A 23010-nucleotide genomic window follows, 5' to 3' on the forward strand; every position below is an offset into this window, starting at 1 on the left:
ATTGTTAGGCATTTCATAAAAATATGATTAAGAATTTAGGTGGGTTTTTTTTTAAAAAAAGACAAACTTGTTTATGTTAAATTTTAACTTTTCTAAAAAGAATACCTACTATCTCACCTTAAAATTTAACAAAGATCATAGCAGTTTTCAATCATTTCTTTTTTATAATAACGTACTATGGCTTAATTCATAAATTTTCATCTTATTACTTACTCATTTGTGTTGCAAATAAAAGAAATGTTATGGATTTTTTCCCCCAGTGTTGTTGCACTGGGGTCTGTTCAGAGTAAGTTGTAGAAACAGAGTTGCTAGGGTTATTGTCACCACACGAGGCTCAAAAGGGTAGTTCACAGTGACAAGAGCTGCCTGAGAGTGACCGGACCAACAATAGCTATTCGCTAGAGGGCACTGGCTATATTATTAGGGAAATGTTGAAGAAATAGGTTGAGCCTGTCTAGAAAGACATTTAATGTAGACAGCTCAAGAGGAAAGAATATTTGTGGGTCTAGACACAGAACTCAGAAAGTGTCAAAAAAAAGAAAAGAAAAGAAAAGGAAAAGAAAAGAAAAGAAAAGAAAAAGCCCCCTCCAAACAATGTATTTCAGGCATCTTGCATAGTGGTATCTATGAAGCAGTGTTTGACATGATAAATCTTAAAACTGATTGGATTTCCTGGCAATGGTGGCATAGTAATCTAACTCAAAAGGTAGTTAGAAAGAAAAAGAACAACAACAAAAAAACATTCCCTGTAGCTCAGGTCACTAAAGAAATAATTTGAGGGAAGCGTCCATCCATCAGAAAAGTATTTAATCCTCTTCCCGCATAAAACGTGACATTTTACATGGGGCTGCTAATCTGTGCATATTAAACACGGCATGTTTATAAATCACGGGATTGTCGATCGGTTTGTGCTGAAATGGTAAGATGCCAAAAGTATGGAGATTTGTGGAAGTAAATTCATTTTTATAACTGGCATTTAATCAACCCGGCTGTCAGTGTAGATGGGAAACCTATTCTCCGGAGCAAATAAGAGATAGAAATCTTGAAATGGCAAATTAATGAAATAGCTGTTGTCAGGTTCAACTCAGTAGTATACCTCAGGCTTCATCTTTGTATTCCGTTACTGCGTTATCAGGGGCGGGAAGGCGGACAGCCTCTCAGACCTCTGACAGGTGTGAGTTGTCTCTGAGTGTCTCCACCCTACGTTGCTGCCTTGGCTTTATTTTTTGCATGCAGCTATTTGCAGACTCCTTCTCTGAAAGTGTCGTTATTTTGTAAATTTCATCCATCAATATTCTAGCCAAAAAATTTTTTTAAAAAAATGTAGCCTGTGTGTGTTGATCGAGTAGGAATGAGGGGCTGGAGGGGAATAGCAACAGGAAGAAGGAGCCGTTCCAGCAGACAGCGCAGGGAAGTGGTAGCATGGAGTTCTAGGCGGTAAGAACGAGAATCTCAGCTCTGCCTCGTTGTTTGCCTGTGGCACGCAGAAACCTCTTGGCCAATCCTTTCAACTGCAACTGCTACCTGGCGTGGTTGGGAGAGTGGCTCAGGAAGAAGAGGATCGTCACAGGCAACCCTCGGTGTCAGAAGCCATACTTCCTCAAGGAAATCCCCATCCAGGATGTGGCCATTCAGGACTTCACCTGCGATGACGGTAAGGCAGCCTCGCCGGGTCCCTGGCCTCCGGGCGTCCGGGTGCCTTGTGCTGATGCCGCGGGCACGACCGCACAGCCTGTCTGTTCGGAGGTGGTCATTGCGCCTCTGTTTGTTCTTTTGTATGGCCGTGCCTGAGCCGCTGGACACTTGCTTTCTCAGACCGCACTTTTCCTAGCCGAGTCTGCGTAGTGCTTTTTTGCGTGTTTCAGATTGTCCGGTTTCCAGCTTGCGGTCGATCTTGTTTTTACAGCTTCATTTTAACGCGTGTTCGTTAACCTGAGCATCTCTTCTGGTAACTGCCATTTTCCAAGTGAGAAAAGCTGTGGACTTCTTAAATAGAAATGCGAGTAAATCTAGCAAAAAGAGTAAGCTTTGCTTTGTAATGCACTCTATATGCATCGCATTTGATTCTAACAGTCCTGTAAGGTAGGAAAAGCAGGTCCTGGTCTTATTGCCAGTGAATGTTGAGCTTATTTGATCCTTCTATTTTAAAGCAAGGGACCCCTACCATTTTTGCTAAACATTTTTACTCTGTCCCTTTGTGTCTCCTTACCATTTATCTATAATTCAGCTGACAGTTACATATTCTAATTAAAAATATAATTTATATAAATAACTGTACAAAGAGAATAACTATTATAATAGTATTGATACTACCAATTGGAAATTATTTTCTGGAATTCTGCCATGGGCTGTCCACAAACGGTGCTGTCTAGAACGTGGGGTGTCAGTCCGTAAATTCTTAACGTCTTATGTGTCAGTGATCATGTGGCTCAAGATTGGGGCTTGTTGCGTTCATTTAAAGGCATGAGATCTCTTCTAGCATCTGCAGAACCTCAAACCTGGGTCTTCCTGTCTGTGTTTTGGCAATTTAGGCAATGATGACAATAGCTGCTCCCCACTCTCTCGCTGCCCCGCGGAGTGTACCTGCTTGGATACCGTGGTCCGATGTAGCAACAAGGGCTTGAAGGGCTTGCCCAAAGGAATTCCGAGAGATGTCACTGAGTTGTAAGTAAAGCGTGTCTTTCATTTTTGTGAACAATCAGTATTTCACGCACCAAGGGAAATGGGCACCAAACAAAAGTCTTTAGAGTCCTGTTGGTGAATGACAGTCTATGGGCCGTTAGTATCACATACAACCTTAAATAAATAAAATGAAAGCTAGTTCAGATGCCCTTGGGAAATACTGGTTGTGTGTCTTTCCCATTTTACCACTGCAGGACTTCTCAGTGCCTTTATTATACTAAGGAGCCCTAGGAATCCCCACGGGAGGATGATAAAATATCAAGTGCTGCCTTCCTTACTGGTTTCTATGGCCCTTTTCTCGTGAGGCATCTCTCAAGACCAACATTCTATCCGGTGCATCTTAAAAAAATGCTGTGTATTTAGTCTATCTACAGTGCCTGGGTTATTCCATATGGTTAATTATTCTTCACTACTGTGTTCCTTAGGAGAATATCTCACCATATGGGATACACTACTCTCTGGAATGTGGACGAAGTTGGTATAATCCTTACCCTTAAAAAGAAATACTGCCCTTTGGATTTGAATCAGAGTCCTTCAGTTTGTAAAGGGTGTAGGGTCAATGATCTCTAACATTTTCATTACTGCCGTCGAACTACAGATTACGTGGCCAACACACATATCTAGGTACTAAACACCACCTACACTTTCCTAGTTGCCTCATGCACACACACTACTCCGTGCCTCTCTCTGTATGTGAGTGGGCCATGTACAGATGCTTCTTGACATGCAATTGAGTCATGTTGCCTCATTGATTTTTTTTGTCTGTATGGAACCATATATCAAAAATGATTTAAGCCCAGCTCTAACTCATGCAAATGCGTACCTATAATTAATGCAGCCGTGTACAAGTACTCCAAACGAGCAGCTTGGATAGAATTTTGGCAACATGGAACATACTTAATGAGGGTTAAAAAGATGCCACTTTAGTTTTCAGGAAAAAAAAAACTTGCTTTTAAATCATATGCAGTTCTATGAATCCTAATTTGGTCCTAAATTGAACACTTAAACCAAAATTATATGATCTTAGCATTTGTACACAGAAGGTCCCTGTTAGATTTGAATAGTTGTAAAGTGATCGGTTTTCAGTTATTACCAGTCATGACTGTGAATTAATTGTAAGCACTGTGTTGTGTGTGCGTGTGTTTAATTAAATACTTAATTCTTCCTCTAATGTGTATTTATTTCCAAAGATTACCCTGCATCCAGAGTTGAAAGCTAGATGCCTATGCAAAGCATTGATTCTAGAAGCACCCGGCCAGGAACATAGCTCACAACGTAACATGCAGATCACCTTTGACACTAAATCTCATCTTCTGCCATTTTAACTGCTGGCCCATCTCTTAGTTGTTTTTCCAGGCTTCCCCTAAATAATTTTGAACATCCCGTTTAAAACTTTTTTTAAACACTCTTTAGTTTTCTTGCTCAGCTACATTAGGAACCTGTTTGACTCATGAGCTGCCTGGACCACTGACATGTTTCTCCTGCCATGTAACCAAGTCTTCAATCTATTTCTCTATACATTTTTAAAAAGCAATCTTGTTATTCTTGTGAATTCTAGATTTATCTCCTGGAGGGCTTATTGTTAGAGCCGTACCAAGTCAGCAGGACTCCTCTTTACAGAAATATATCTATCTGCCTGTATTAGAAAAATCTCCTGTGCTTATGATATTAAATTATTAAAGATTTGGGCAAAATAATATCGGTGAAACATTTTAAACATTATATCTATTATTTTTAATCAGTTTTATATAATTTCCCTCTTAGATCGTTCTACATGTAAACATCCATAGTACGTATTCCAAACCTTTTTAGCTTTCTCTTAAGATATTTTTTGGAATGAAGGCAAGGTGTTGACGTGCATGGGATCATGCTGCCCTCTAGTGGTAACAAAGAAATTTAAGCAACAGGAAAGAAAGAAAGGGAGAGGAATTGAAATACACTCAAAAAATTTGAGTAAGTATCAGGAAGCATCCCATGTGCTGGCTCTTAATAAGGTACTTGTGACGTATGTTGATAACTTGCGACTGTTATATAACTGTTTTCACATTGAAATTGATTGTTAGCTTAGGCAGTGTCTCAGGTACGGCTGCATCCAGCCAAAAGGCTAACCTCAACCCTAGATCTTGAGATTGACCGCAGCACTAGGGTAGGAAGGGTCACATGCCCCTTGTGCCAAAACTGACTGTGGACACCTCTCTACCTGATGACCCAAGTTAATGAAAGAAGTCTTTACCCCTCACCGTCTACATTCTGGGAAAGGACAGTCTTGGAGGGTTGCGGGGTGGGTGGGTGGTGGAACTTATTCTGTGTGTGTGTGTGCGCGCGCGCACGTGTGTGATCACAGTTATAACTTGAATCATTCCTTTGCTTTCATGTCTCACCAGTTAGCCCAAAGCCTATCTATTTTCTGATTATTCTGCTGACTCTAATCAGAAAGGGAAAACTTCTATGTGGTTATTTGATTATTACTTTTACATATATATGCTATATTTGGGCTCTTGATAAATGTGATTTTCTGAGAAACCTCCTAAAGTCAATATCGTCAAGTAAAATACACAGTGGCATAAACTATTTTTAAGGTATTATTAACTGAAATCTAATTATGTGTAAATTCCCAACTGTCTCCTTGAAACCATTCATTGTTGTTGACCACGTATATTGATGCACATGAGGGCAGCGCACAGTGGTCTCACCCCAGCTGCAAGGTCCTGCCCGCAGGGAATGCCTGTCAGGGTGCCCGCCTCCACATACACACAGGCAGACTGGAGTTTGACTACAAATGCAGTTATCAGAATGAACCTTCTTGCTGACAAGAAAATGGCTGGACCCATGCCTGCCTTCTTAGATAAACCACAAAGAACTGGACTCACCAGTCTCTCCTACGTTTCAGAGTTTAGCCTGAGTGATCCACAAAAGAATTCTACTGGATGGGACAAAGTGCTTCTTTTTTTTCTCTTTTTTTTTTTCTGTTAAACAGCAATCTCAGCTAGGAATGTGACCTTTTCGAGTCAAAATCACCACGTGTTTGCTTGCCTCTATAAAGAGTGAAATACTGTTCAGCTCTATTACCGTACAGTACTGTGACTTATTAAAAATTCTATTCTATTCTGGGGGTTTTTTTCTGAGAGAGATAGACAGACAGAAAGGGAGAGAGATGAGAAGCATCAATTCTTTGTTGTGGCTCCTTAGTTTTCAGTGATTGCTTTCTCATATGTGCCTTGACTAGGGGGCTACCACAGAGTGAGTGATCCCTTGCTCAAGCCAGTGACCTTGGGCTCAAACCAGGGACCTTGGGCTTCAAGCCAATGACCTTAGGGCTCAAGCCAGCAACCATGGGTTCATGTCTTTGATCCCACACTCAAGCCAGCAACCCCACGCTCAAGCTGGTGAGCCGGCGCTCAAGCCGGCAACCTTAGGATTTGGAACCTGGGTCCTCCGCGTCCCAGTGTGATGCTCTATCCACTGTACCACTGCCTGGTCAGGCTACACTGCTGTGACTTTTTAAAAAGATAATGTGATTTCTTTGTTTGCAGGTATCTGGATGGGAACCAGTTTACACTGGTTCCTAAGGATCTCTCTAACTACAAGCATTTAACGCTTATGTAAGTAACATATGGTATGTTTCCGTCTTTGACTTCTTATTCTATTTCACAAAAGTGCAGGTGGCAAGGGGCATGGATGCAGTGGGCCTTCCAGATAATATAAATCACTCCCAGTCAGACACTTCCTCCTGGGTCCTGTGGTTCCAGGTCACTGGCTTCATCTTCATGGTGAATCATTCAGGCAATGGTGCAACTTCAAAGAAGGTCCTCCCTTCTTCAGAGCCCGCATCCCATTAAGTCTGTGCGTCAAAGAATTACAAACATGCCATAAATAGGATACTTCTACTGATAACGAATATGGGCTATTTTATGACAAGCCAAGAAAAGAAAGAGGGAAAACAATATTTTTATTCTTGACATTAAGCAAAAGATGGTAGATGGTACTGATCTTGCTGAAAATATAAATATTTTCAAAATATTAGGTTTGACTCTCTTATATAAATAATTATGAATTAAGGTATGGGCCTCCAGTACAGTATTCAAGTTCATTTTATAAAATACATATTTACTTATAAAGTATTTAAGAAAACTTGACAAAGATGCTGACATCTATAAATTTCGAAACACTTGAATTAGTTTTAATTTGGTTTAATGTTCTAAAATGACATCTCTTTTTTCATTAATGTGCATAATTTTTTTTACCATTTTAAAGTTGTAAATATAACATATTTAAATGTACAAATATTTCAATCTAGTTACGTGCACAATACTTTAAATATATAATCTGACCCTATATAATGTTATACTTGGCGTAGCCTTGTTAGGAATCAATAAAATTTCTCACAAAACAAAATATTAGCAATGATAGTGAATGTAAAGGGAAATACTTTATCTTCAGTTTAAGTCTATTTGATTTTAGAGTAAATGTGACTGACTTAGGAGGCAAATTTCTAGTATTCCTATGATGAGGTTTATTCCTAATTAGGGAATTCTAGAAACCAAGGTAGCAAAAAATGTTACATTTCTCAATGTAAACTTTTTCCTAAGGAAGTGGAGGTCAGTTATTAAAATTATGTGGATAATTTTCAATTTTCCTTAAAAATATAGGAAAGCACTTTGTAGAAAGTATACAGGACTGTTTAAATAACAAATTATGACATTAAGAAAGGAGAGACTATCTTCCAAGGTGTCTTGGTCCGCCTCCAGGTATTTTATGTAATAGCAGCAAGAAGTGATTACCTGCATTGTGTTCTGGTAAATAAACCATTAAATTGCTGCATTTTCCAAAGGGTCACTTCAGCAGAATTAGGCCATTTGCACGACAGCATGTGATTATTTAAAACCCATTTGAAAATGAAAAATGAGAATGAGATCCACAAATAGTTTTACCAAGGAGTCATTGTACAACTACAGGCAACTACCTTTGCTGGGGTTGATATGTTTGTTTACTTCTTAAAACACAGGTATAGCACTTCAGCAGTTAAGAAGATGGATTTGAGAGGCCCTATAACATTCCTAATATTGCCCTAATTTTATTGGTTCATTTTACTGAAAGTTGGGTACTTTAATAAAGAAGTGGGTAATCAGCTTTTCTGAATCTTACAATTATTGATTCATATTTTGCTTTAGAAAAATTTAGTGAATATAAATACACACACATAAATATACACAAATTATGACCTAAAATCTTTATTATTTGTTCACAAATCTCCCTTTTATTCATATATTTGGCATTTTGCATTAGGAAAAAATTAGGGAATATATATGTCTTCACCAATATCCACATCACCTTGTCATATATATGTGTCTGTATATATTCATTAACTTTTTCCAAAGCAAAATGCAAAATAGGTATAGTATATGTCATATGTTATTATATTGCATTATAGATCAGATTTGTAATATATAATTATGCCATTATATTATATATATCCACATATATTATATAAATAAGAGTAAGACCAAGTTCACTGGATGTAAATTACAACCAATAGTACAATGTACACTTATAAATAGCCATTTAGCATTGGTAAAAAAGAAAAAATTCACATCGCTCTCATTTGCTTACCATGCATTAAACAGATGTTTGCTGATGACGTACTATGTGCTAGTGACTTTGCCAAGGGCAAAGTTTTTAATTATGGCATTCATTGTGATTGTAACTAAAGAATTCTTTCAGTTATCAAATATGGCTCTGTGTATTCGGACATGTTCTGGTGAAGAGGAACATATGTGTAACTGATGGAACTTTCAAGACCCAAGGGTTATTCCTCACACCCATAAAACGTGTCCGTTGTAAATGGCCCCCGCAGTTCTTTGCTCTGGGACCAGGCAGTGGTCGCGGGAGCTGGGGAAGGTCACACATCTCATAGACGAAAGCAGAAAGGAATGGGACACGTGAGCTCTGTCTAAATCTGTCCTGCGGGGAAATCGACTCTGGGACCTACAGTGCACTGGCCAGCGCGAGGCGGACGGCCCCTTCTGATCTCAGCAGACCAGGGCACAAATGATCATGAATAACATTAGTCTGCTCCAGAGGGTCACCTGCTGTGTTGTTAGTTTTAGAGAAAAGTTGAGTGCTCGCAATGCCGCCATGATGGTGAACAAAAAGACCTCCTCTTTCCTATGACTCCCTAATATTTCGATTTCCATGGTAATGGTAGACTCCATTTCTTTCTTTTTCTCTTTTAGAGACTTGAGTAACAACCGAATAAGCACCCTTTCTAACCAGAGCTTCAGCAACATGACCCAGCTCCTCACCTTGTGAGTGTAACGGTGTGGGACTGAGTTTTTCATTCACTGGACAAAGTGTGCATTTTCTAGGTGTTCCTGGTACACAGGACAGACAACCTCTCTGCCCTCAAGGAACGTAAATACTTGGTGGGAGAAACAGATGAATAATACCTCAAAAAGCCAATGAATCCCGCCATTACAAAAAGGGTTGGGTTCTGTAAAAGACACAAAGAGTAACTTACCTGTGTGGTGGGGTGAGGGCAGATGTGTAGGCAAACCCCCGGGGAGAGCCACCTTGCAGAGGGCGTAGTTGAGGCATTGACATCCGCAGAGGTAAGATGCGTACTGGACTGTAGTATTCAGGAAAGAAACAGGTTGTGTTAGTGAAACAACACAAATATTTTTTTTAAATATTATATGTCAATATCCTCAATTCATAAGATGCTAAAATAACCCTTTTCTTAGCCACCTTATTTTAAGAATGACACTTGGACCTTTGGTGATGCCCGAGTAAGACAAGTTGGCTTCTGTATACTTTCAGGATTCTTAGTTACAACCGTCTGAGATGTATTCCTCCTCGAACCTTCGATGGATTGAAGTCTCTTCGATTACTGTAAGCATCCTATGTTCAACAAAAGAACTCTTGTCTCAGAGATTGAGTTGTCTATTTAATGATTCAGCTGCCTTGCTGATTCTTGGTGTTTGGGGATCTATGCATTAGGATTCAGTGGAAATTTGGAAAATCATATCTCACTGTGTCTGTGTTCTACAGCTTTGATTTGAACAATAGAAATTTCTAGCCTGTAATACCTGTTTTTGCTATAGTTGTTTATTTGATCACGTAATATTTAGATGTATGTTTTAACAGAGTCAACTAATTTTGAAAGAAATGTAGGCAGTTTGGTTTTTTTTTTTACAGATTACATAACACATGAATTTTAAAGTAGTTGAAATAAAATATGTTCCTCGAGCCCAGTACCTTCCCCAAGAATTTACGCGTTTGAAGTTGTACAGTTTGATGTTCTATTCTGGTCCTCCTTTATACGCATTTGTATTTATTGGACATATGTCTGTGCCTGGATATATAAATTTTTAAAACCATAAATAGGGTTTGTTCTTGTTCTGCCACATCTTCACGATCATTTGTTTTACTTCCAAATTTTTGTTATTCTCTACAGCACTCTAAAGAACACCCTGCACATTCACTGTGGTGCATAATGTGCTGGTATTTCAGCAGCGATTGGCAGTGGGAAGTCGCTGTCAAGTCTATTGGGAGAATACCAAAAATAACCATCGCTTGTCCTTCAAACAAGATTTTATCAATTTATAAATCTATTTTTTCCACCAACTATTTAATAGAGTACTTGCTGGAAAATACAATAATACAAATATTGAATATTATCAATCCTTGTATTTTTGCCCATGACAAGTAGAACTTTAACTTCCATTTTTATTTTAATTTGCAATTCCAATTGCTAGAGCATTGGGATATATTTTGTTTGTTTATCGAGCATTTGTGCTGTGTACTCTGTGAGCCTGATCACATCGTTTCCCAATTTTATGGGATGCTCCGCCTTTTCCTGATTGACATGCATATCTTTAGGCATGTAGCACTTGATTCTAAGTCTGCAGATCTTTTGACAAAGGCATTATTTCTTGTATCTTATATATGCTGCAGCGATTTCCCTTCCTGTTCCTCATAGGTAGGCTTTTACAGTATGAATATATAGGTATTTCATGTTGTCAAAAATTTGCCATTCCTTGTCATTATGGTTTCTGAGTTTTAGATAGTTCTTTTGAAAGCTGTTCCTATCTTTTCAAAAGGATAATTTTGTATTTTCTTTTACTACATTTCAGTTTTATTTTTACCTTTAACTCTTCAATCCAGAATTTACTTTAGGCATATGATGTGAGGTAGGAACTAACTTTTTGCTTTCCGAAATAGATATCCAGTTGTCTAAAGACTTATTGAATAGACCATCTTGTCTGCACTGATTTAAAATGCTTATTATAAACTGATGTTTCATGCATGCATGGGGATTTTCTGAACTCTCTGAATTAGAGGAAATTTAATTTTTATTTTTCTTGCTTTTAGTTCTTTACATGGAAATGACATTTCTGTTGTGCCTGAGGGTGCTTTCAATGATCTTTCTGCACTATCACACCTGTGAGTACCTCGTTCATGGGGTGGGGTTGGTGTCAGACTGTCTCTGGCAAGCGAGTTGGGAACACACGTCCACTGCTGCCCCCTTTATTGACACGGCATAACTTATGATTGGTTCCACCTTTAAAGACAATATAAAGATATTAACTATAGACATGGTGAATTTCACACAGTAGCCTTAATGTATTCTTTTGGCCCTTCCTCCCCATTGGTTGAGTTCTCTCTGTTTCAGTAAAAGTGTTTCTTCTTGCAAACATGGGTTGCTCACCTTCCTAGCCTATGCCTTTTCTCTTAGTGTTAAATCTCCTTGCAGACGGAATTCTTTGGTGTTAAAAATAATGTGGCTTTCCTATTTGGGTCTCCAGAATGTAGCGTTGTGGTTGGGTTCTCATTAAGTGATTGGCAAATGGAGGGAGTGTTGATCTGTACCCAGGAGAAACCTCTCTCTGCAAATGCCAGGAGACTGTCTCGATTTCAGGTGATTGTTAATGCAACAACTTGCTAAATCTCAGTTGCCCATAATTCAGGAAAACGGGCAATCCCAGTGTCTCCGTGTTCTCCCAAATTGTTTTTGCCAGTAAATCCATAAGGATTTTCTACTGAGCATCACTTTATGTTCCCTTAGGAAATAATACTTGCATGCGTGTGTGTGTGTGTGTGTGTGTGTGTGGTGTTTTGCAGAGCAATTGGAGCCAACCCTCTCTACTGTGACTGTAACATGCAGTGGCTGTCGGACTGGGTCAAGTCGGAGTACAAAGAGCCAGGAATTGCCCGTTGCGCTGGTCCCGGAGAAATGGCCGATAAGCTGCTGCTCACAACTCCTTCCAAAAAATTTACATGTCAAGGTATGGCTTCTAATCACTTGTATCTCCTTTTCTTCTTTTGTTTGTTTGTTTTATTTTTTTTTAATTTTAAAAGACAATACCATTTGCCACTCAGTTTGGAAGGTAGAGCTCCCCAGTACCTAATCACGATTTCCGCCCACGCTCGGACAAGACCGAGCAGGTAGCTGGGGTGCCCGGGAAAGACGTAGGCTTCCCAAATAAAGGGCAGAAATAGCCCATTGGAAATTCCTAAGTCTTCTTCAAATGCACAACGAAATGAAGAGTGCAGCATTTCTGGACTTTCCTCTCACAGCCTCTAACAAGTGAAATATTTTGCTTTTGCTTTGTCTGAACGTGTGCCCTGCGACCAGGGCTGCCAGGGCCCTGTGGCTTCCTGACGCCAGGTAAGGAGAAGCCCCGCCCCCACCCTGCCGAGTGTCGGGCCAGACCTTCCCACGGGCCTCTCCTGCTGCTCTCTTCCCATGGTGATGTGGGTGTTTCTTCCTCCTTTTATCCCTTTTTTCCCCTTTGTTTTATGTATTTGTGAATTCGAAATAGCATCTAAAGAACATTATTTTTCTCTTATTACAAGAATAATATATGCCCAACGTAGAAAAACCTAACAAAATATAAACAGTAAGAAACATTTTAGTTCTACATAAATTAAAATGAACCATTAATCCCAACACCTAGAGGTAAACTATTGGACTTGTTTTGTATATTTTTCCATGTTTATTAGTCAAATGTATGGTTTTATGTTCCTTACCAAAAATGGGATAGATTACTGTTATTCTTCATTTGTAAAGAGCCACTCATAATTACTAAACAGAAGAGAGAAATTCTTGAAAATTCTAAATGAATAATCAACACATTTATTTTTTTTTTTATTATTTTATTTTAGTGAGAGGAGGGGAGGCAGAGGGAGACTCCTGCATGCATCCTGACCGGGATCCACCCAGCATGCCCTCTAGGGGGCAATGCTCTGCCCATCTAAGGCCCTTGCTCCATTGCAGTTGGAACCAATTTTTAGTGCCTAAGGCGGAGGCCATGGAGCCATCCTCAGAGCCCAACTCGCTCTAATCCAGCCATGGCTGGAGGAGGGGAGGGGGAGAGAAAGAGAGAGAGAGAGAGAAGTGAGAGGAAGAGGGGTGGAGAAGCAGACAGGTGCTTCTCTTGTGTGCCCTGACCCAGGCACATCCACATGCTGAGCTGACACTCTACCACTAATCGAACTGGCCAGGGCCTCATCAACACATGTTCTATGTACAAAACTGAATCCTAGGGATTGTAGAGCATTCAGAAGGTCATGCGATGGTCTTGCCTTCCAAGGGTTGCAAACCTAGCTGAGACAATAAGCTCCCAGCACTTGCACATTGAGTAGAAAATGCGTATCTCAGTAGGTAATACATATACTGTGCAGTGGGTCAGAGCAAGCATGCTGAAGCCCAGCCTGAATCGTCTGGGCTGAAGACTGGCTTCACTTCTCAGCAGTTATGGAACTTGCATAGTTCAGCTGCGCGGTGCCTTGGTTTTCTCATAGGAGAGCAGAGACAATGATAATACACACCCACCTAAAGGAGTTCTGTTACAGTTAGGTGAATCATTATATGTGGAATCTCTTTTCACAAAAGCCAGTTCTATAAAAACAAGAACAGAATAGAATAGTGCTTAACAGAGGCTGTGGAAAAGGAAAATTGGGGAGAGAACTGTAGATCAAAGAGTTCAAACTTTCAGTTATAAAGATAAGTTATGAGAATGGAATGTTTAGTATAGTGGACAATAGTTAATAATACAATATTACATACTTGAAAGTTGCTGAGTAGTTCTTAAGCCCGTGATGGTGCAACTTTTTATAAAAACCACCCATTTTTGCAGTGCTGATCAACCTGGTACCTCCCGGCCACTAGTGGGCGTTCCAGTTTTTATGGTGGGCGGTAGCAGAGCAACCAAATGGTGCCATGATTGGCCCACCATGAAAGCTGGAATGCCCATTAGTGGGCAGGAGGAACCAGGTTGACCAGCTCTGCAAAAGTGGGTGGTTTTTATAAAAAGGTTCGCCATCACCGTCTTAAGCATTCTCACCCCACACAAAAATGTTGACTATGAGAGGTGAAAGCTGTGTTAATGATCTTAATTCCATAGTATACATGCATATTCAATCATCATACTGTACAGATTAAATATATACCATTATATTTTTCAATTATTCCTCAATAGAATTGGAAAAATCATAGTTAATATAGGTAAAACATGTTACCGTACACACAGGAAGCACCCAATATAAATTAACTACTAATTTTATTATTATTACACTTCAAAAGACCAAAAAAAAAATGATGAGGGACCCTCCATGATTTATTGATTAAAAAAGGAATTTGCAAAAACTATATTTCCTCCAAACATTTTTAACTTGGCATCTAAGGCTTTTTCCACAGCTATAAATGGTTGCAAAATATGTCAATTGCAATACACTATAAAGTTGGACATTTTAAAACAAAACTTTTCCATTATTCTCTTAAATGTATTTGGTGGGATTTAAATATAACAGCTAATTTTAAAAGACAAAATCCAGATTCTTTTTCCTTTTTCCCTGAATTTCTGTTTTCTCCTTAAATTCCTATTTCCAGTACCTCAGAGAATTGTATCATTTCTTTTTGTTTTGTTTTTTTTTGTATTTTTCTGAAATGAGAAGCGGAGAGGCAGAGAGATAGACTCCCGCATGCACCCAACTAGGATCCACCCGGTATGCCCACTAGGGGGCGATGCTCGGCCCCTCTAGGGCGTTGCTCTGTTGCAACTGGAGCCATTCTAGTGCCTGAGGTGGAAGCCATGGGGCCATCCTTAGCTCTCAGGCCAACTTTGCTTCAGTGGAGCCTTGGCTGCAGGAGGGGAAGAGAGAGATAAAGGAGAGGGGGAAGGGTAGAGAAGCAGATGTTCACTTCTCCTGTGTGCCCTGGTCAGGAATCAAACCCGGGACATCCACATGCCAGGCCGACACTCTACCACTGAGCCAACCAGCCAGGGCCATGGATCATTTCTTTCTGACAAAAAAAAATTAAAATGGTTATATAATTTAATTTCCTATCATTTTTCCAAGCAAAAATCTGTGCTTTTAAATTATTTTTTTCAACTAAATTATTCCCTATTAATACTTGAGCCATTGATAGGGACACCACTGACTGGGACAGCATATTTACTTATCCAGAGTTTAACACTGTTATTGAAAATTGAAAGCAGACTTGGAAATGCCTCTCTGGGATGATGTATATTGACTGCCAGAGCCTTTGTAAATAACCAGTATTTTACATTGTTCTTTGGTGACTCTAGCTGTCTCTTTGGGACAGTGCCCTGTGGTGGCTGTCTGGTGGGCTGAGAGGTATACAGGGCTTTGTGAAGTGGAGATCACTATCACAGGAAAGGAGAAACTGGCATAAACTCTTATTTTTAGGGATGCTCGTGGGCAGAACGGTTTTGGAGAGATTGCATGGGGGAAGTTGAGAAACTGCAAATTGATTCTATTACACTTCTCTGTGCTCAAGGCTACATACACTCTGGTGTGAGAAATGCTAGTGCTTATCTATATTTCTTAAAGCTTACAGTTTGCCAGAGATGTTTCTTGAAAAAGAAAAATTTCGTGATAACACAAATTTGAAAACAGCTACATACTTATATTCTATTCTTTGAGCATCCTGGTTCCCATTAACTTATTAAATGTTCTCAGAAATCAAATGCGTGTCATGCATACATACAGACAGACAGAGAGACAAGTCTGTTTGACTCAGAATTCATGATGTGCCAAACCAGGCGGTGGTGCAGCGGATAGAGCATCGAACTGGGATGCTCAAGGCTCAGCTTCGAAATGCCAAGGTCGTTGGCTTGAATGCGGGCTCACCTGCTTGAGTGCAGGGTCACCGCTTTGAGCGTGGGATCATAGACATGACCCCATGGTCACTGGCTTAAGCCCAGAGGTCGCTGGCTTAGAGCCCATGGTCCTTGGCTTGAGCCCAAGGTTGCTGGCTTGAACAAGGGGTCACTGGCTTGGGTAGAACCCCCAGTCAAGGCACATACAGTATCAGAAAGTAATTAGTGAACAACTAAAATGCCACAACTATGAATTGATGCTTCTCATCCCTCTCCTGTTCTGTCTGTCTGTCCCTTTCTCTCTCTCTCTCTCTCTCAAAAAGAAAATTGGATTTATGGTGTTACCTTAGTTGTTGGTTTGTTGAATGACCGTAGTACCTCATGTACTTAGTGTAGTGTGAAGGAAATGAGCTTACAGGAAAATTGATCTGGATCAGTGCTGACCCGTAGAACCTTGGGCAGTGATGGCAATATTCTGTATCTGCCATATTCAGCACTGTAACCACTAGCCACGGGTGGTTGTTGAGCACCTAAAATTTGGTGAGTGCAGACTGACCTGTGGTGGCGCAGTGGATTAAGCGTCGACCTGGAATGCTGAGGTTGCTGGCCCAAAACCCCGGGCTTGCCTGGTCAAGGCACATATAGGAGCTGATGCTTCCTGCTCCTTCCCTCTGTCTCTCTCTCTTTCTCTCTTCTCTAAAATGAATAAATAAATAAAAATAGCCCTGGCTGGTTGGCTCAGTGGTAGAGCATCGACCTGGCATGTGGGAGTCCTGGGTTCAATTCCCGGCCAGGGCACACAGGAGAAGCGCCCATCTGCTTCTCCACCCCTCCCCCTCTCCTTCCTCTCTGTCTCTATCTCTTTCCTTCCAGCAGCCAAGGCTCCATTGGAGCAAAGTTTCCCCGGACGCTGAGGATGGCTCTGTGGCCTCTGCCTCAGGCGCTAGAATGGCTCTAATTGCAGCAGAGCGACGCCCCGGATGGGCAGAGCATTGCCCCCTGGTGGGCATGCCAGGTGAATCCAGGTTGGGTGCATGCAAGAGTCTGATCTGCCTCCCCGTTTCCAACTTCAGAAAAATAAAAAAAATTAAAAAAAAAAAAGCATTATGCTGAGAATATTACATAGATATTTATCTCTTGACTTGTATGATACATCATTCCTACAGTGGGAACCATTCTTTCCCCATTTGAGAGAGAAAAACATTGTAATTTAGGGAGATTAATTAGTTCAAAATCACTGGGCAGCTAAGTGCAGGAGCCAGAATTTGAACCCTGACTGTCTGAGCGCAGAGCTCGCCGCTGAACTTGACTTTCTAATGCTCAATAATATTTTCAAAACAAATTCTCACTGTAAATAGTAATGCCCCCTACTACTGAAACATGCTTAGGAAATAAAAGTTTTGAACCACTCACAGGCTGCTAGAAATATTTGCATAATAAATGGAGTGGTAGAAGGCAGAGTGTCCTAATTTTTCATCAGAATCATTGGGCTTGGAGAGCTGGGTCCTGTCATTCAGAGCTTGCATGCTTCGTGAGCTTCAGTGCACAAAGTGCTGCTTCTTTACACATTTTATAATTGAATTCTTATATTTAATATAACTGTCCTCCTAGTTATGCCCCTTCAATGTATTTCATTTTATTCATGAAAACATGTAAGTACATACTCCTAATATTAAGGTTTGTAAATATGTAATTTCAAATGACAGCCAGAAGATGAGTATTCTTTACTTGCAGACAGACTTGCATAGCTATATTTAAATATAATCTAAGGGTTTTCTCTGCTAGGGAAGGCTGTGCTATTGTTCTGGGTAATTAATTTTTTCAAAACAATTTTATGAGATTATTTTCTTTATTGTGTAATCTCAGAGTTTCAATGTATAACAGAAATAAATGAATTGGATGAAATAGATGACCAAAGCATATTTAATGAATATTAGATTAAAATATTTTGAGTGGGGGCCCTAGCCAGTTAGCTCAGTTGGTTAGAGTGTCGTCCTGAAATACCAAGACTATGGGTTTGATCCCCAGTCAGGGCACACGTGGGAAATGGACAGTGAATGCACCACTAAGTGGAGTAACAAATGAATGCTTACCCTTCTCTCTGGCTCTCTCCCTTCCTCTCTCTGTCTCTGTAAAGTCAATTTAAAAAAATGTTTTTAAATTTTTTAAATTAAAAAAAAACTTTCTTGAGTGAGAAACAGATGCACAGGACTTGTTTTTCTATCCTATATACAGGTCCTATCTTCATCTTTCAAATATCGGAGGAGATTAGAATGAATAACCAGTTCACAGTAAAACAGAGGTTTTTGCCCTGTCCAGAGTTTTACTGAGAAAGTCAGCCTGGAATATAAAATACTGTTAATGTCTAATATTTTCTGTCTTTCTCTTGGTTCAGGAAGATTCAGCTATACAGACAACTCAGTTGTTCATTTTCAATTTGATATACATTTATTAAATGCTTGAATGTGTTAAGGAGGGAAGGGTCTAATGGAAATAAATAATGTGTTCCTTCTTTCATTTAACAAATATCAGTTGATTCCTGTAATGCACCAGGCATAGTTCTAAGGTGTTAAGAATACAACAATAAATAAGACAGAGAAAAAACTTTACCCTGTCCTCATAATGCTCAAGGTTTACCAATAGATTTATTTATGTAGATAATTCCAAAACAATAGGGGAGTTTGGTGATAAGGAAAATTATCTATATATTATATATAATTATATATATATTACATAAATGGTATATATTCAGAGTACCTCATTACTTCATTTGTAAAGGTCAGAAAAGGGTCAAGAAATTCTAGGACTCTTATGTCCCATGATGTTCAACATTTTGCCACCACATGGTTGATCTCTTCCTTTAATTTTGTATGCTAACAATCTTCTAAGTTCTTCAAATTCCTGAGGAAAATTTCCTATCTTCCTGCAGTTACATTGTGATACTGTCATTTTTCTCAGCAAGAACATCTTTCTTTTGGGGGGAGTTTTAACAAGGTTGAGGTCTTTCCTTTTACATCTCAAAATTATTGGTTACTATTGTTCTTATTCACTGAATTAAAGTATGAAGGCAGTTAAGTAATTTAGCCCAAAGTAGAAATAATAATAATTATTATTAAAAACCTCCCTGGTTAGATCATTTTGAAAGTGGTATTAGCACTTTGTCTTTTTTTTATATTTTTACGTTTAATATTACTGCACATAGTTATAACTTTGAAATAGCCTTATGTTTTGGGGATTATGATCTTCTCACTTGCTAAAGAAAATACTCAGTTGTGTGCATGGTTATTTGCCAAGAACACCGAACACCATCTTTAAAAATCCAGCAAGGGCTATTTTTATTATACTTTTAAAATTTTAAAAACAGTGAGAAAATTTTAGCAGACATTTATTTTAATAAGTGAAGAGAACCAGTAATTAGTGCTTTTTCTTAAATGTATACATCTATATTCTCTCTGATACAATAATTCCATAAAATAATTATTGCTATAAATGTAACTCAAGAATTTCATTTACTGGCCCATGGTTTCAATTGTATGTAGCAAATAGCCAAGCCAGGTGATCCGAGGGATTTCATACCCAGCCTTTGTGTTTTTTAACCATTTATAGGCTTTTAATGAAGATTTATAGGATTTGACCCTTAATTATCTCATGACCATCTCCACCTCTCCGGTGAGACTAGAAAGTTACCATCGACTTCCATCTTGACAGTTTCAATGGCTTCATCTAGTTGTCTTTATTTGCTCTTTTCATCTTGGTAGTGGTGGCCACTGCTCCTTCTCTACACTCTCTTGGCCTCCCCTTATTCCTACACTGACACCTCTTACCCACTCTGTAACATCGACATGTGTGCCATTCCTCCTCAGCCTTATTAAATTAATTGATTTCAAACTCATGGCTTTCCATATCTTGGCATGACTTTGCTTATGAACTTCAGATTCATATTCTCACTCACTTAATGAACTCCTTCCCTTTGATGTCTTACAGAAACTTATATGAAAAAGCATGCATCCATCCCCATTACCCACATCTTCATACAACTATGTTCTGTAGCTAATACAAATATATCTCTACTACTGAACTGTATTATTTTTCTAGAAACTCATGCATTGCACTTATCTTTGAGACCCCAGAACTTAGCCTAGTGTCTGGCATGAAATAGACCCTCAATAAATATTTGATGATTGAATGACTTAATGATGGAATGTTAAAAATATGTGATTGATACCATGCTTAAGAAATGCAGTAATGTAATTTCAAGGGGAGTGTAGAACCTTTGGTTGTAAATAAAAACCTCCTCTTGACTAACTATGCCCAACCTCTAATAACCCCCACATTTCTTTCTAAGTTGTCTTTGATGTACCTCAGACTTCTTACAAGGTCAGTGCTAGAGGATTTTGTTATTTGATTCATGTTTCCAAGGGATGCCAGAATGCAGGTAGACTGTGAGATATAGTTAGAAATTTGTGTAGAGCTCTTAGTCATATATCAAAGTGAGGCACAATTCTCAGTGGGTGGCGATATTTGTATCAGGTGCGTAGCTAGTGATATGAGTCAAGTAAGCAAGTCTGCCCACGAGCTTTAATGGATCTGAGGTCTGGCAGTTCTTCCACTAAAGATTAAAGCAACTGACAAAGACAAATTGCTAGCCAAACTTTCTTCTCATTTTCCCTTTGAATTATTAAGCTCAACATACTTCCAATCCAGATAGCTGGTGCTAGAAAGTTCTCTTAAATCAAGGACCAAATCTTAACTCAGTCTAGTTAGCTAGACTGGCCTCTTTCAATTCCGTGACATCAGTAAAATCCTGTGTCCCTAGAGCTAGGTTTCTTTTCTCCTCTGTGGCACACAGTTGCTGAGGGCTAATGTTTAAGAAATGATTTAACAGTTCTTGGAACCAGTTTACTTTGGGAAGGAGAAAAGACTGAACACGGCGAAGCTGCACTGAAGCAAGCTGCAGCTGCTTAATTAAATAGAGGGAGAGAAGAAAAGAGAATCCCTCCTTCTATTCAGTGTTGTGCTGTCTATTCCTGTGGTTGCCCATACCGAATTTACAAACCGAAGTCGCTATCTTAAAAATATTATATAAAATCATTAACTCTTAGCGTTGTTACCTAAAGGGTAATTATCTCTTGGTGCCCACTTGCATTCCCCGTCTGTGACTTGGATAATAATAATAGGCCCTTCAAATAAAATGAAATACATCCGAGCAGCCCTTGGCAAAGTCAGAAAGCACTCAAGGACCTTGTGCTGAATGAATCAATGGCAAGCTCTAAATGGCCCATGACTGGGTTAACTTTGGGCAGACAAGCAGAGGAAGACGGTGGCTCTCCTTTTCAGAAGAACCCATCACCCTACGTTCCATGGACGTCTAGGAAGGAGTGTCAGAGTTTGCTGTGGCTTCCGTATGAGCTGTCGCTGTATTTCATGCTCAGATATTCCTTAGCATCAAATACCATGCTTATAACAGCCCACTGAGATAGCTGTCATTATTTTCCTAATGTCACACATGCAAGTGACAAATCTGAGCTTACTCACTCAGCTTGACAGAACTCAGATTTTCTGTCCACCATAACTATGCATTCTGCTAAAAGACTTCTCTGATTCCTGTTCCTGGACGTCTTCTTTTCACCTGGGACTGATCGAGTTCGCAAAACCCTGCCAGTGTTGGCTTGCTGCTGGAGATCTGTGCGCTCTCTTCGCCTCTTCATTGTGACTTTTGTTGGCGTCGCCTTTAACTTTGATACCCTCTCCTTATTGTAGAAACAGATTAATGCTGTCATGCCCCTTCAACAAGAACGTTACAGGAGAGGATCTCAGAGGAGGTGTCCTGAGTGGGAAATGAAGACAAACAGGAGCGAGACAGTAGTTTTAGAGCACGATGTAGGTGGGAAGATGAATGAGAGGAGAGAAGCAGGCACAAGGGGAAGTTGGCCCTGGAACAGCGTGACTTTGCACTGTGTGGGTTTACTTAGATGTGAATTATATATATAAAAACCTGTACTGTTTTCCACCTTCAATTGGGAGTCGGAGGCTGCAGAGGGCAGACTCTCGCATTCGTTGATCTGGGCCATTTTATATAGGGCACTTGAATGTCTGCCCATTTTGGCATCCACTGGAAGTCCTGGAACAAATCCCCCATGGATACTGAGACACAGCTCAAGTTTTGGGGGAATCAAAAGTTTTATGTGGATTTTCAACAGCTTGGAGTTCAATGTTTCTAATCCCTGAGTCGTTCAAGGGTCAACTATAGTTCCAAGGGATTAAAATATAGAAATAAGCGTGTTTCGATAAACCATGTAGCTGTATAAATCACATTATAAGAAGGGGGTTTAGTTAGGTGAAATGAAATAGGAAAGGGAATTAAGGTATTTGGACGTATCAAAGGACACTGCTATTTGGAATTTATATAACTTACAGACATCTTCTGAAATGCCATTTCCAAATTGTCATGGAAGAACAGACTTTCAAAGGAGAATTTTTAAAAAGGAGAAGCAAATAGAATGATAGCCATGACGATCAACCTTACCGACTTGAAGGAGGTAGAACTCAGTGTTGTGCTGCTGTTCCCCACCTGGATACTGATGTCACCAAAAAGACTCACAAGTTCAAGAGATTGTCAGGAGGGGCCGGTGTGTGTGGTAAAAGGTATTTTGATTCTTCAGCTAAACTGTGCAAGGGGACAGCAATCTTCCTTTGTATTTCAGTAAGTAATACTTACTTTGGAAGCCAACACTTGCAGGATTTTGCGAACTTGATCAGTCCCAGGTGAAAAGAAGACGTCCAGGAACAGGAATTAGAGAAGCCTTTTAGCAGAATGCATAGTTATGGTGGACAGGAAATCTGAGTTCTGTCAAGCTGAGTGAGTAAGCTCAGATTTGTCACTTGCATGTGTGACGTTAGGAAAATAATGACAGCTATCTCAGTGGGCTGTTATAAGCATGGTATTTGATGCTAAGGAATGTCTGAGCATGAAATACAGTGGCAGCTCATACGGAAGCCACAGCAAACTTTGACACTCCTTCCTAGACGTCCAAGGAATGTAGGATGATGGGTTCTTCTGAAGAGAAGAACCGTCTTCCTCTGCTTGTCTGCCCAAAGTAAGTATTTCCAGGTAGAAAACAATTGAACAGCATTAGCGCTATCAGAAACCAAAGTAGAGAAATTAGAGAGTGTTTGCTAACAAGGTATGGGTCCGTGGATGTGT

At 39.7% G+C, this 23010-nt stretch overlaps 1 protein-coding gene across 5 annotated transcripts in view; it reads left to right on the forward strand.

The window, feature by feature from the left end:
- SLIT2 (slit guidance ligand 2) overlaps positions 1 to 23010 on the forward strand; it is a 349041-nt gene that overhangs the window by 273886 nt on the left and 52145 nt on the right. For all 5 annotated transcript variants that reach the window (XM_066384206.1, XM_066384207.1, XM_066384204.1 and 2 more), the window contains 7 exons: positions 1488 to 1654; positions 2532 to 2664; positions 6216 to 6284; positions 8916 to 8987; positions 9499 to 9570; positions 11053 to 11124; positions 11803 to 11966. In XM_066384206.1, the coding sequence (XP_066240303.1) occupies positions 1488 to 1654; positions 2532 to 2664; positions 6216 to 6284; positions 8916 to 8987; positions 9499 to 9570; positions 11053 to 11124; positions 11803 to 11966 (749 nt within the window). The remainder of the gene's footprint in view (positions 1 to 1487; positions 1655 to 2531; positions 2665 to 6215; positions 6285 to 8915; positions 8988 to 9498; positions 9571 to 11052; positions 11125 to 11802; positions 11967 to 23010) is intronic.

Source organism: Saccopteryx leptura, chromosome 5, assembly GCF_036850995.1.
Source record: "Saccopteryx leptura isolate mSacLep1 chromosome 5, mSacLep1_pri_phased_curated, whole genome shotgun sequence".
Taxonomy (NCBI): Eukaryota; Metazoa; Chordata; class Mammalia; order Chiroptera; family Emballonuridae; genus Saccopteryx; species Saccopteryx leptura.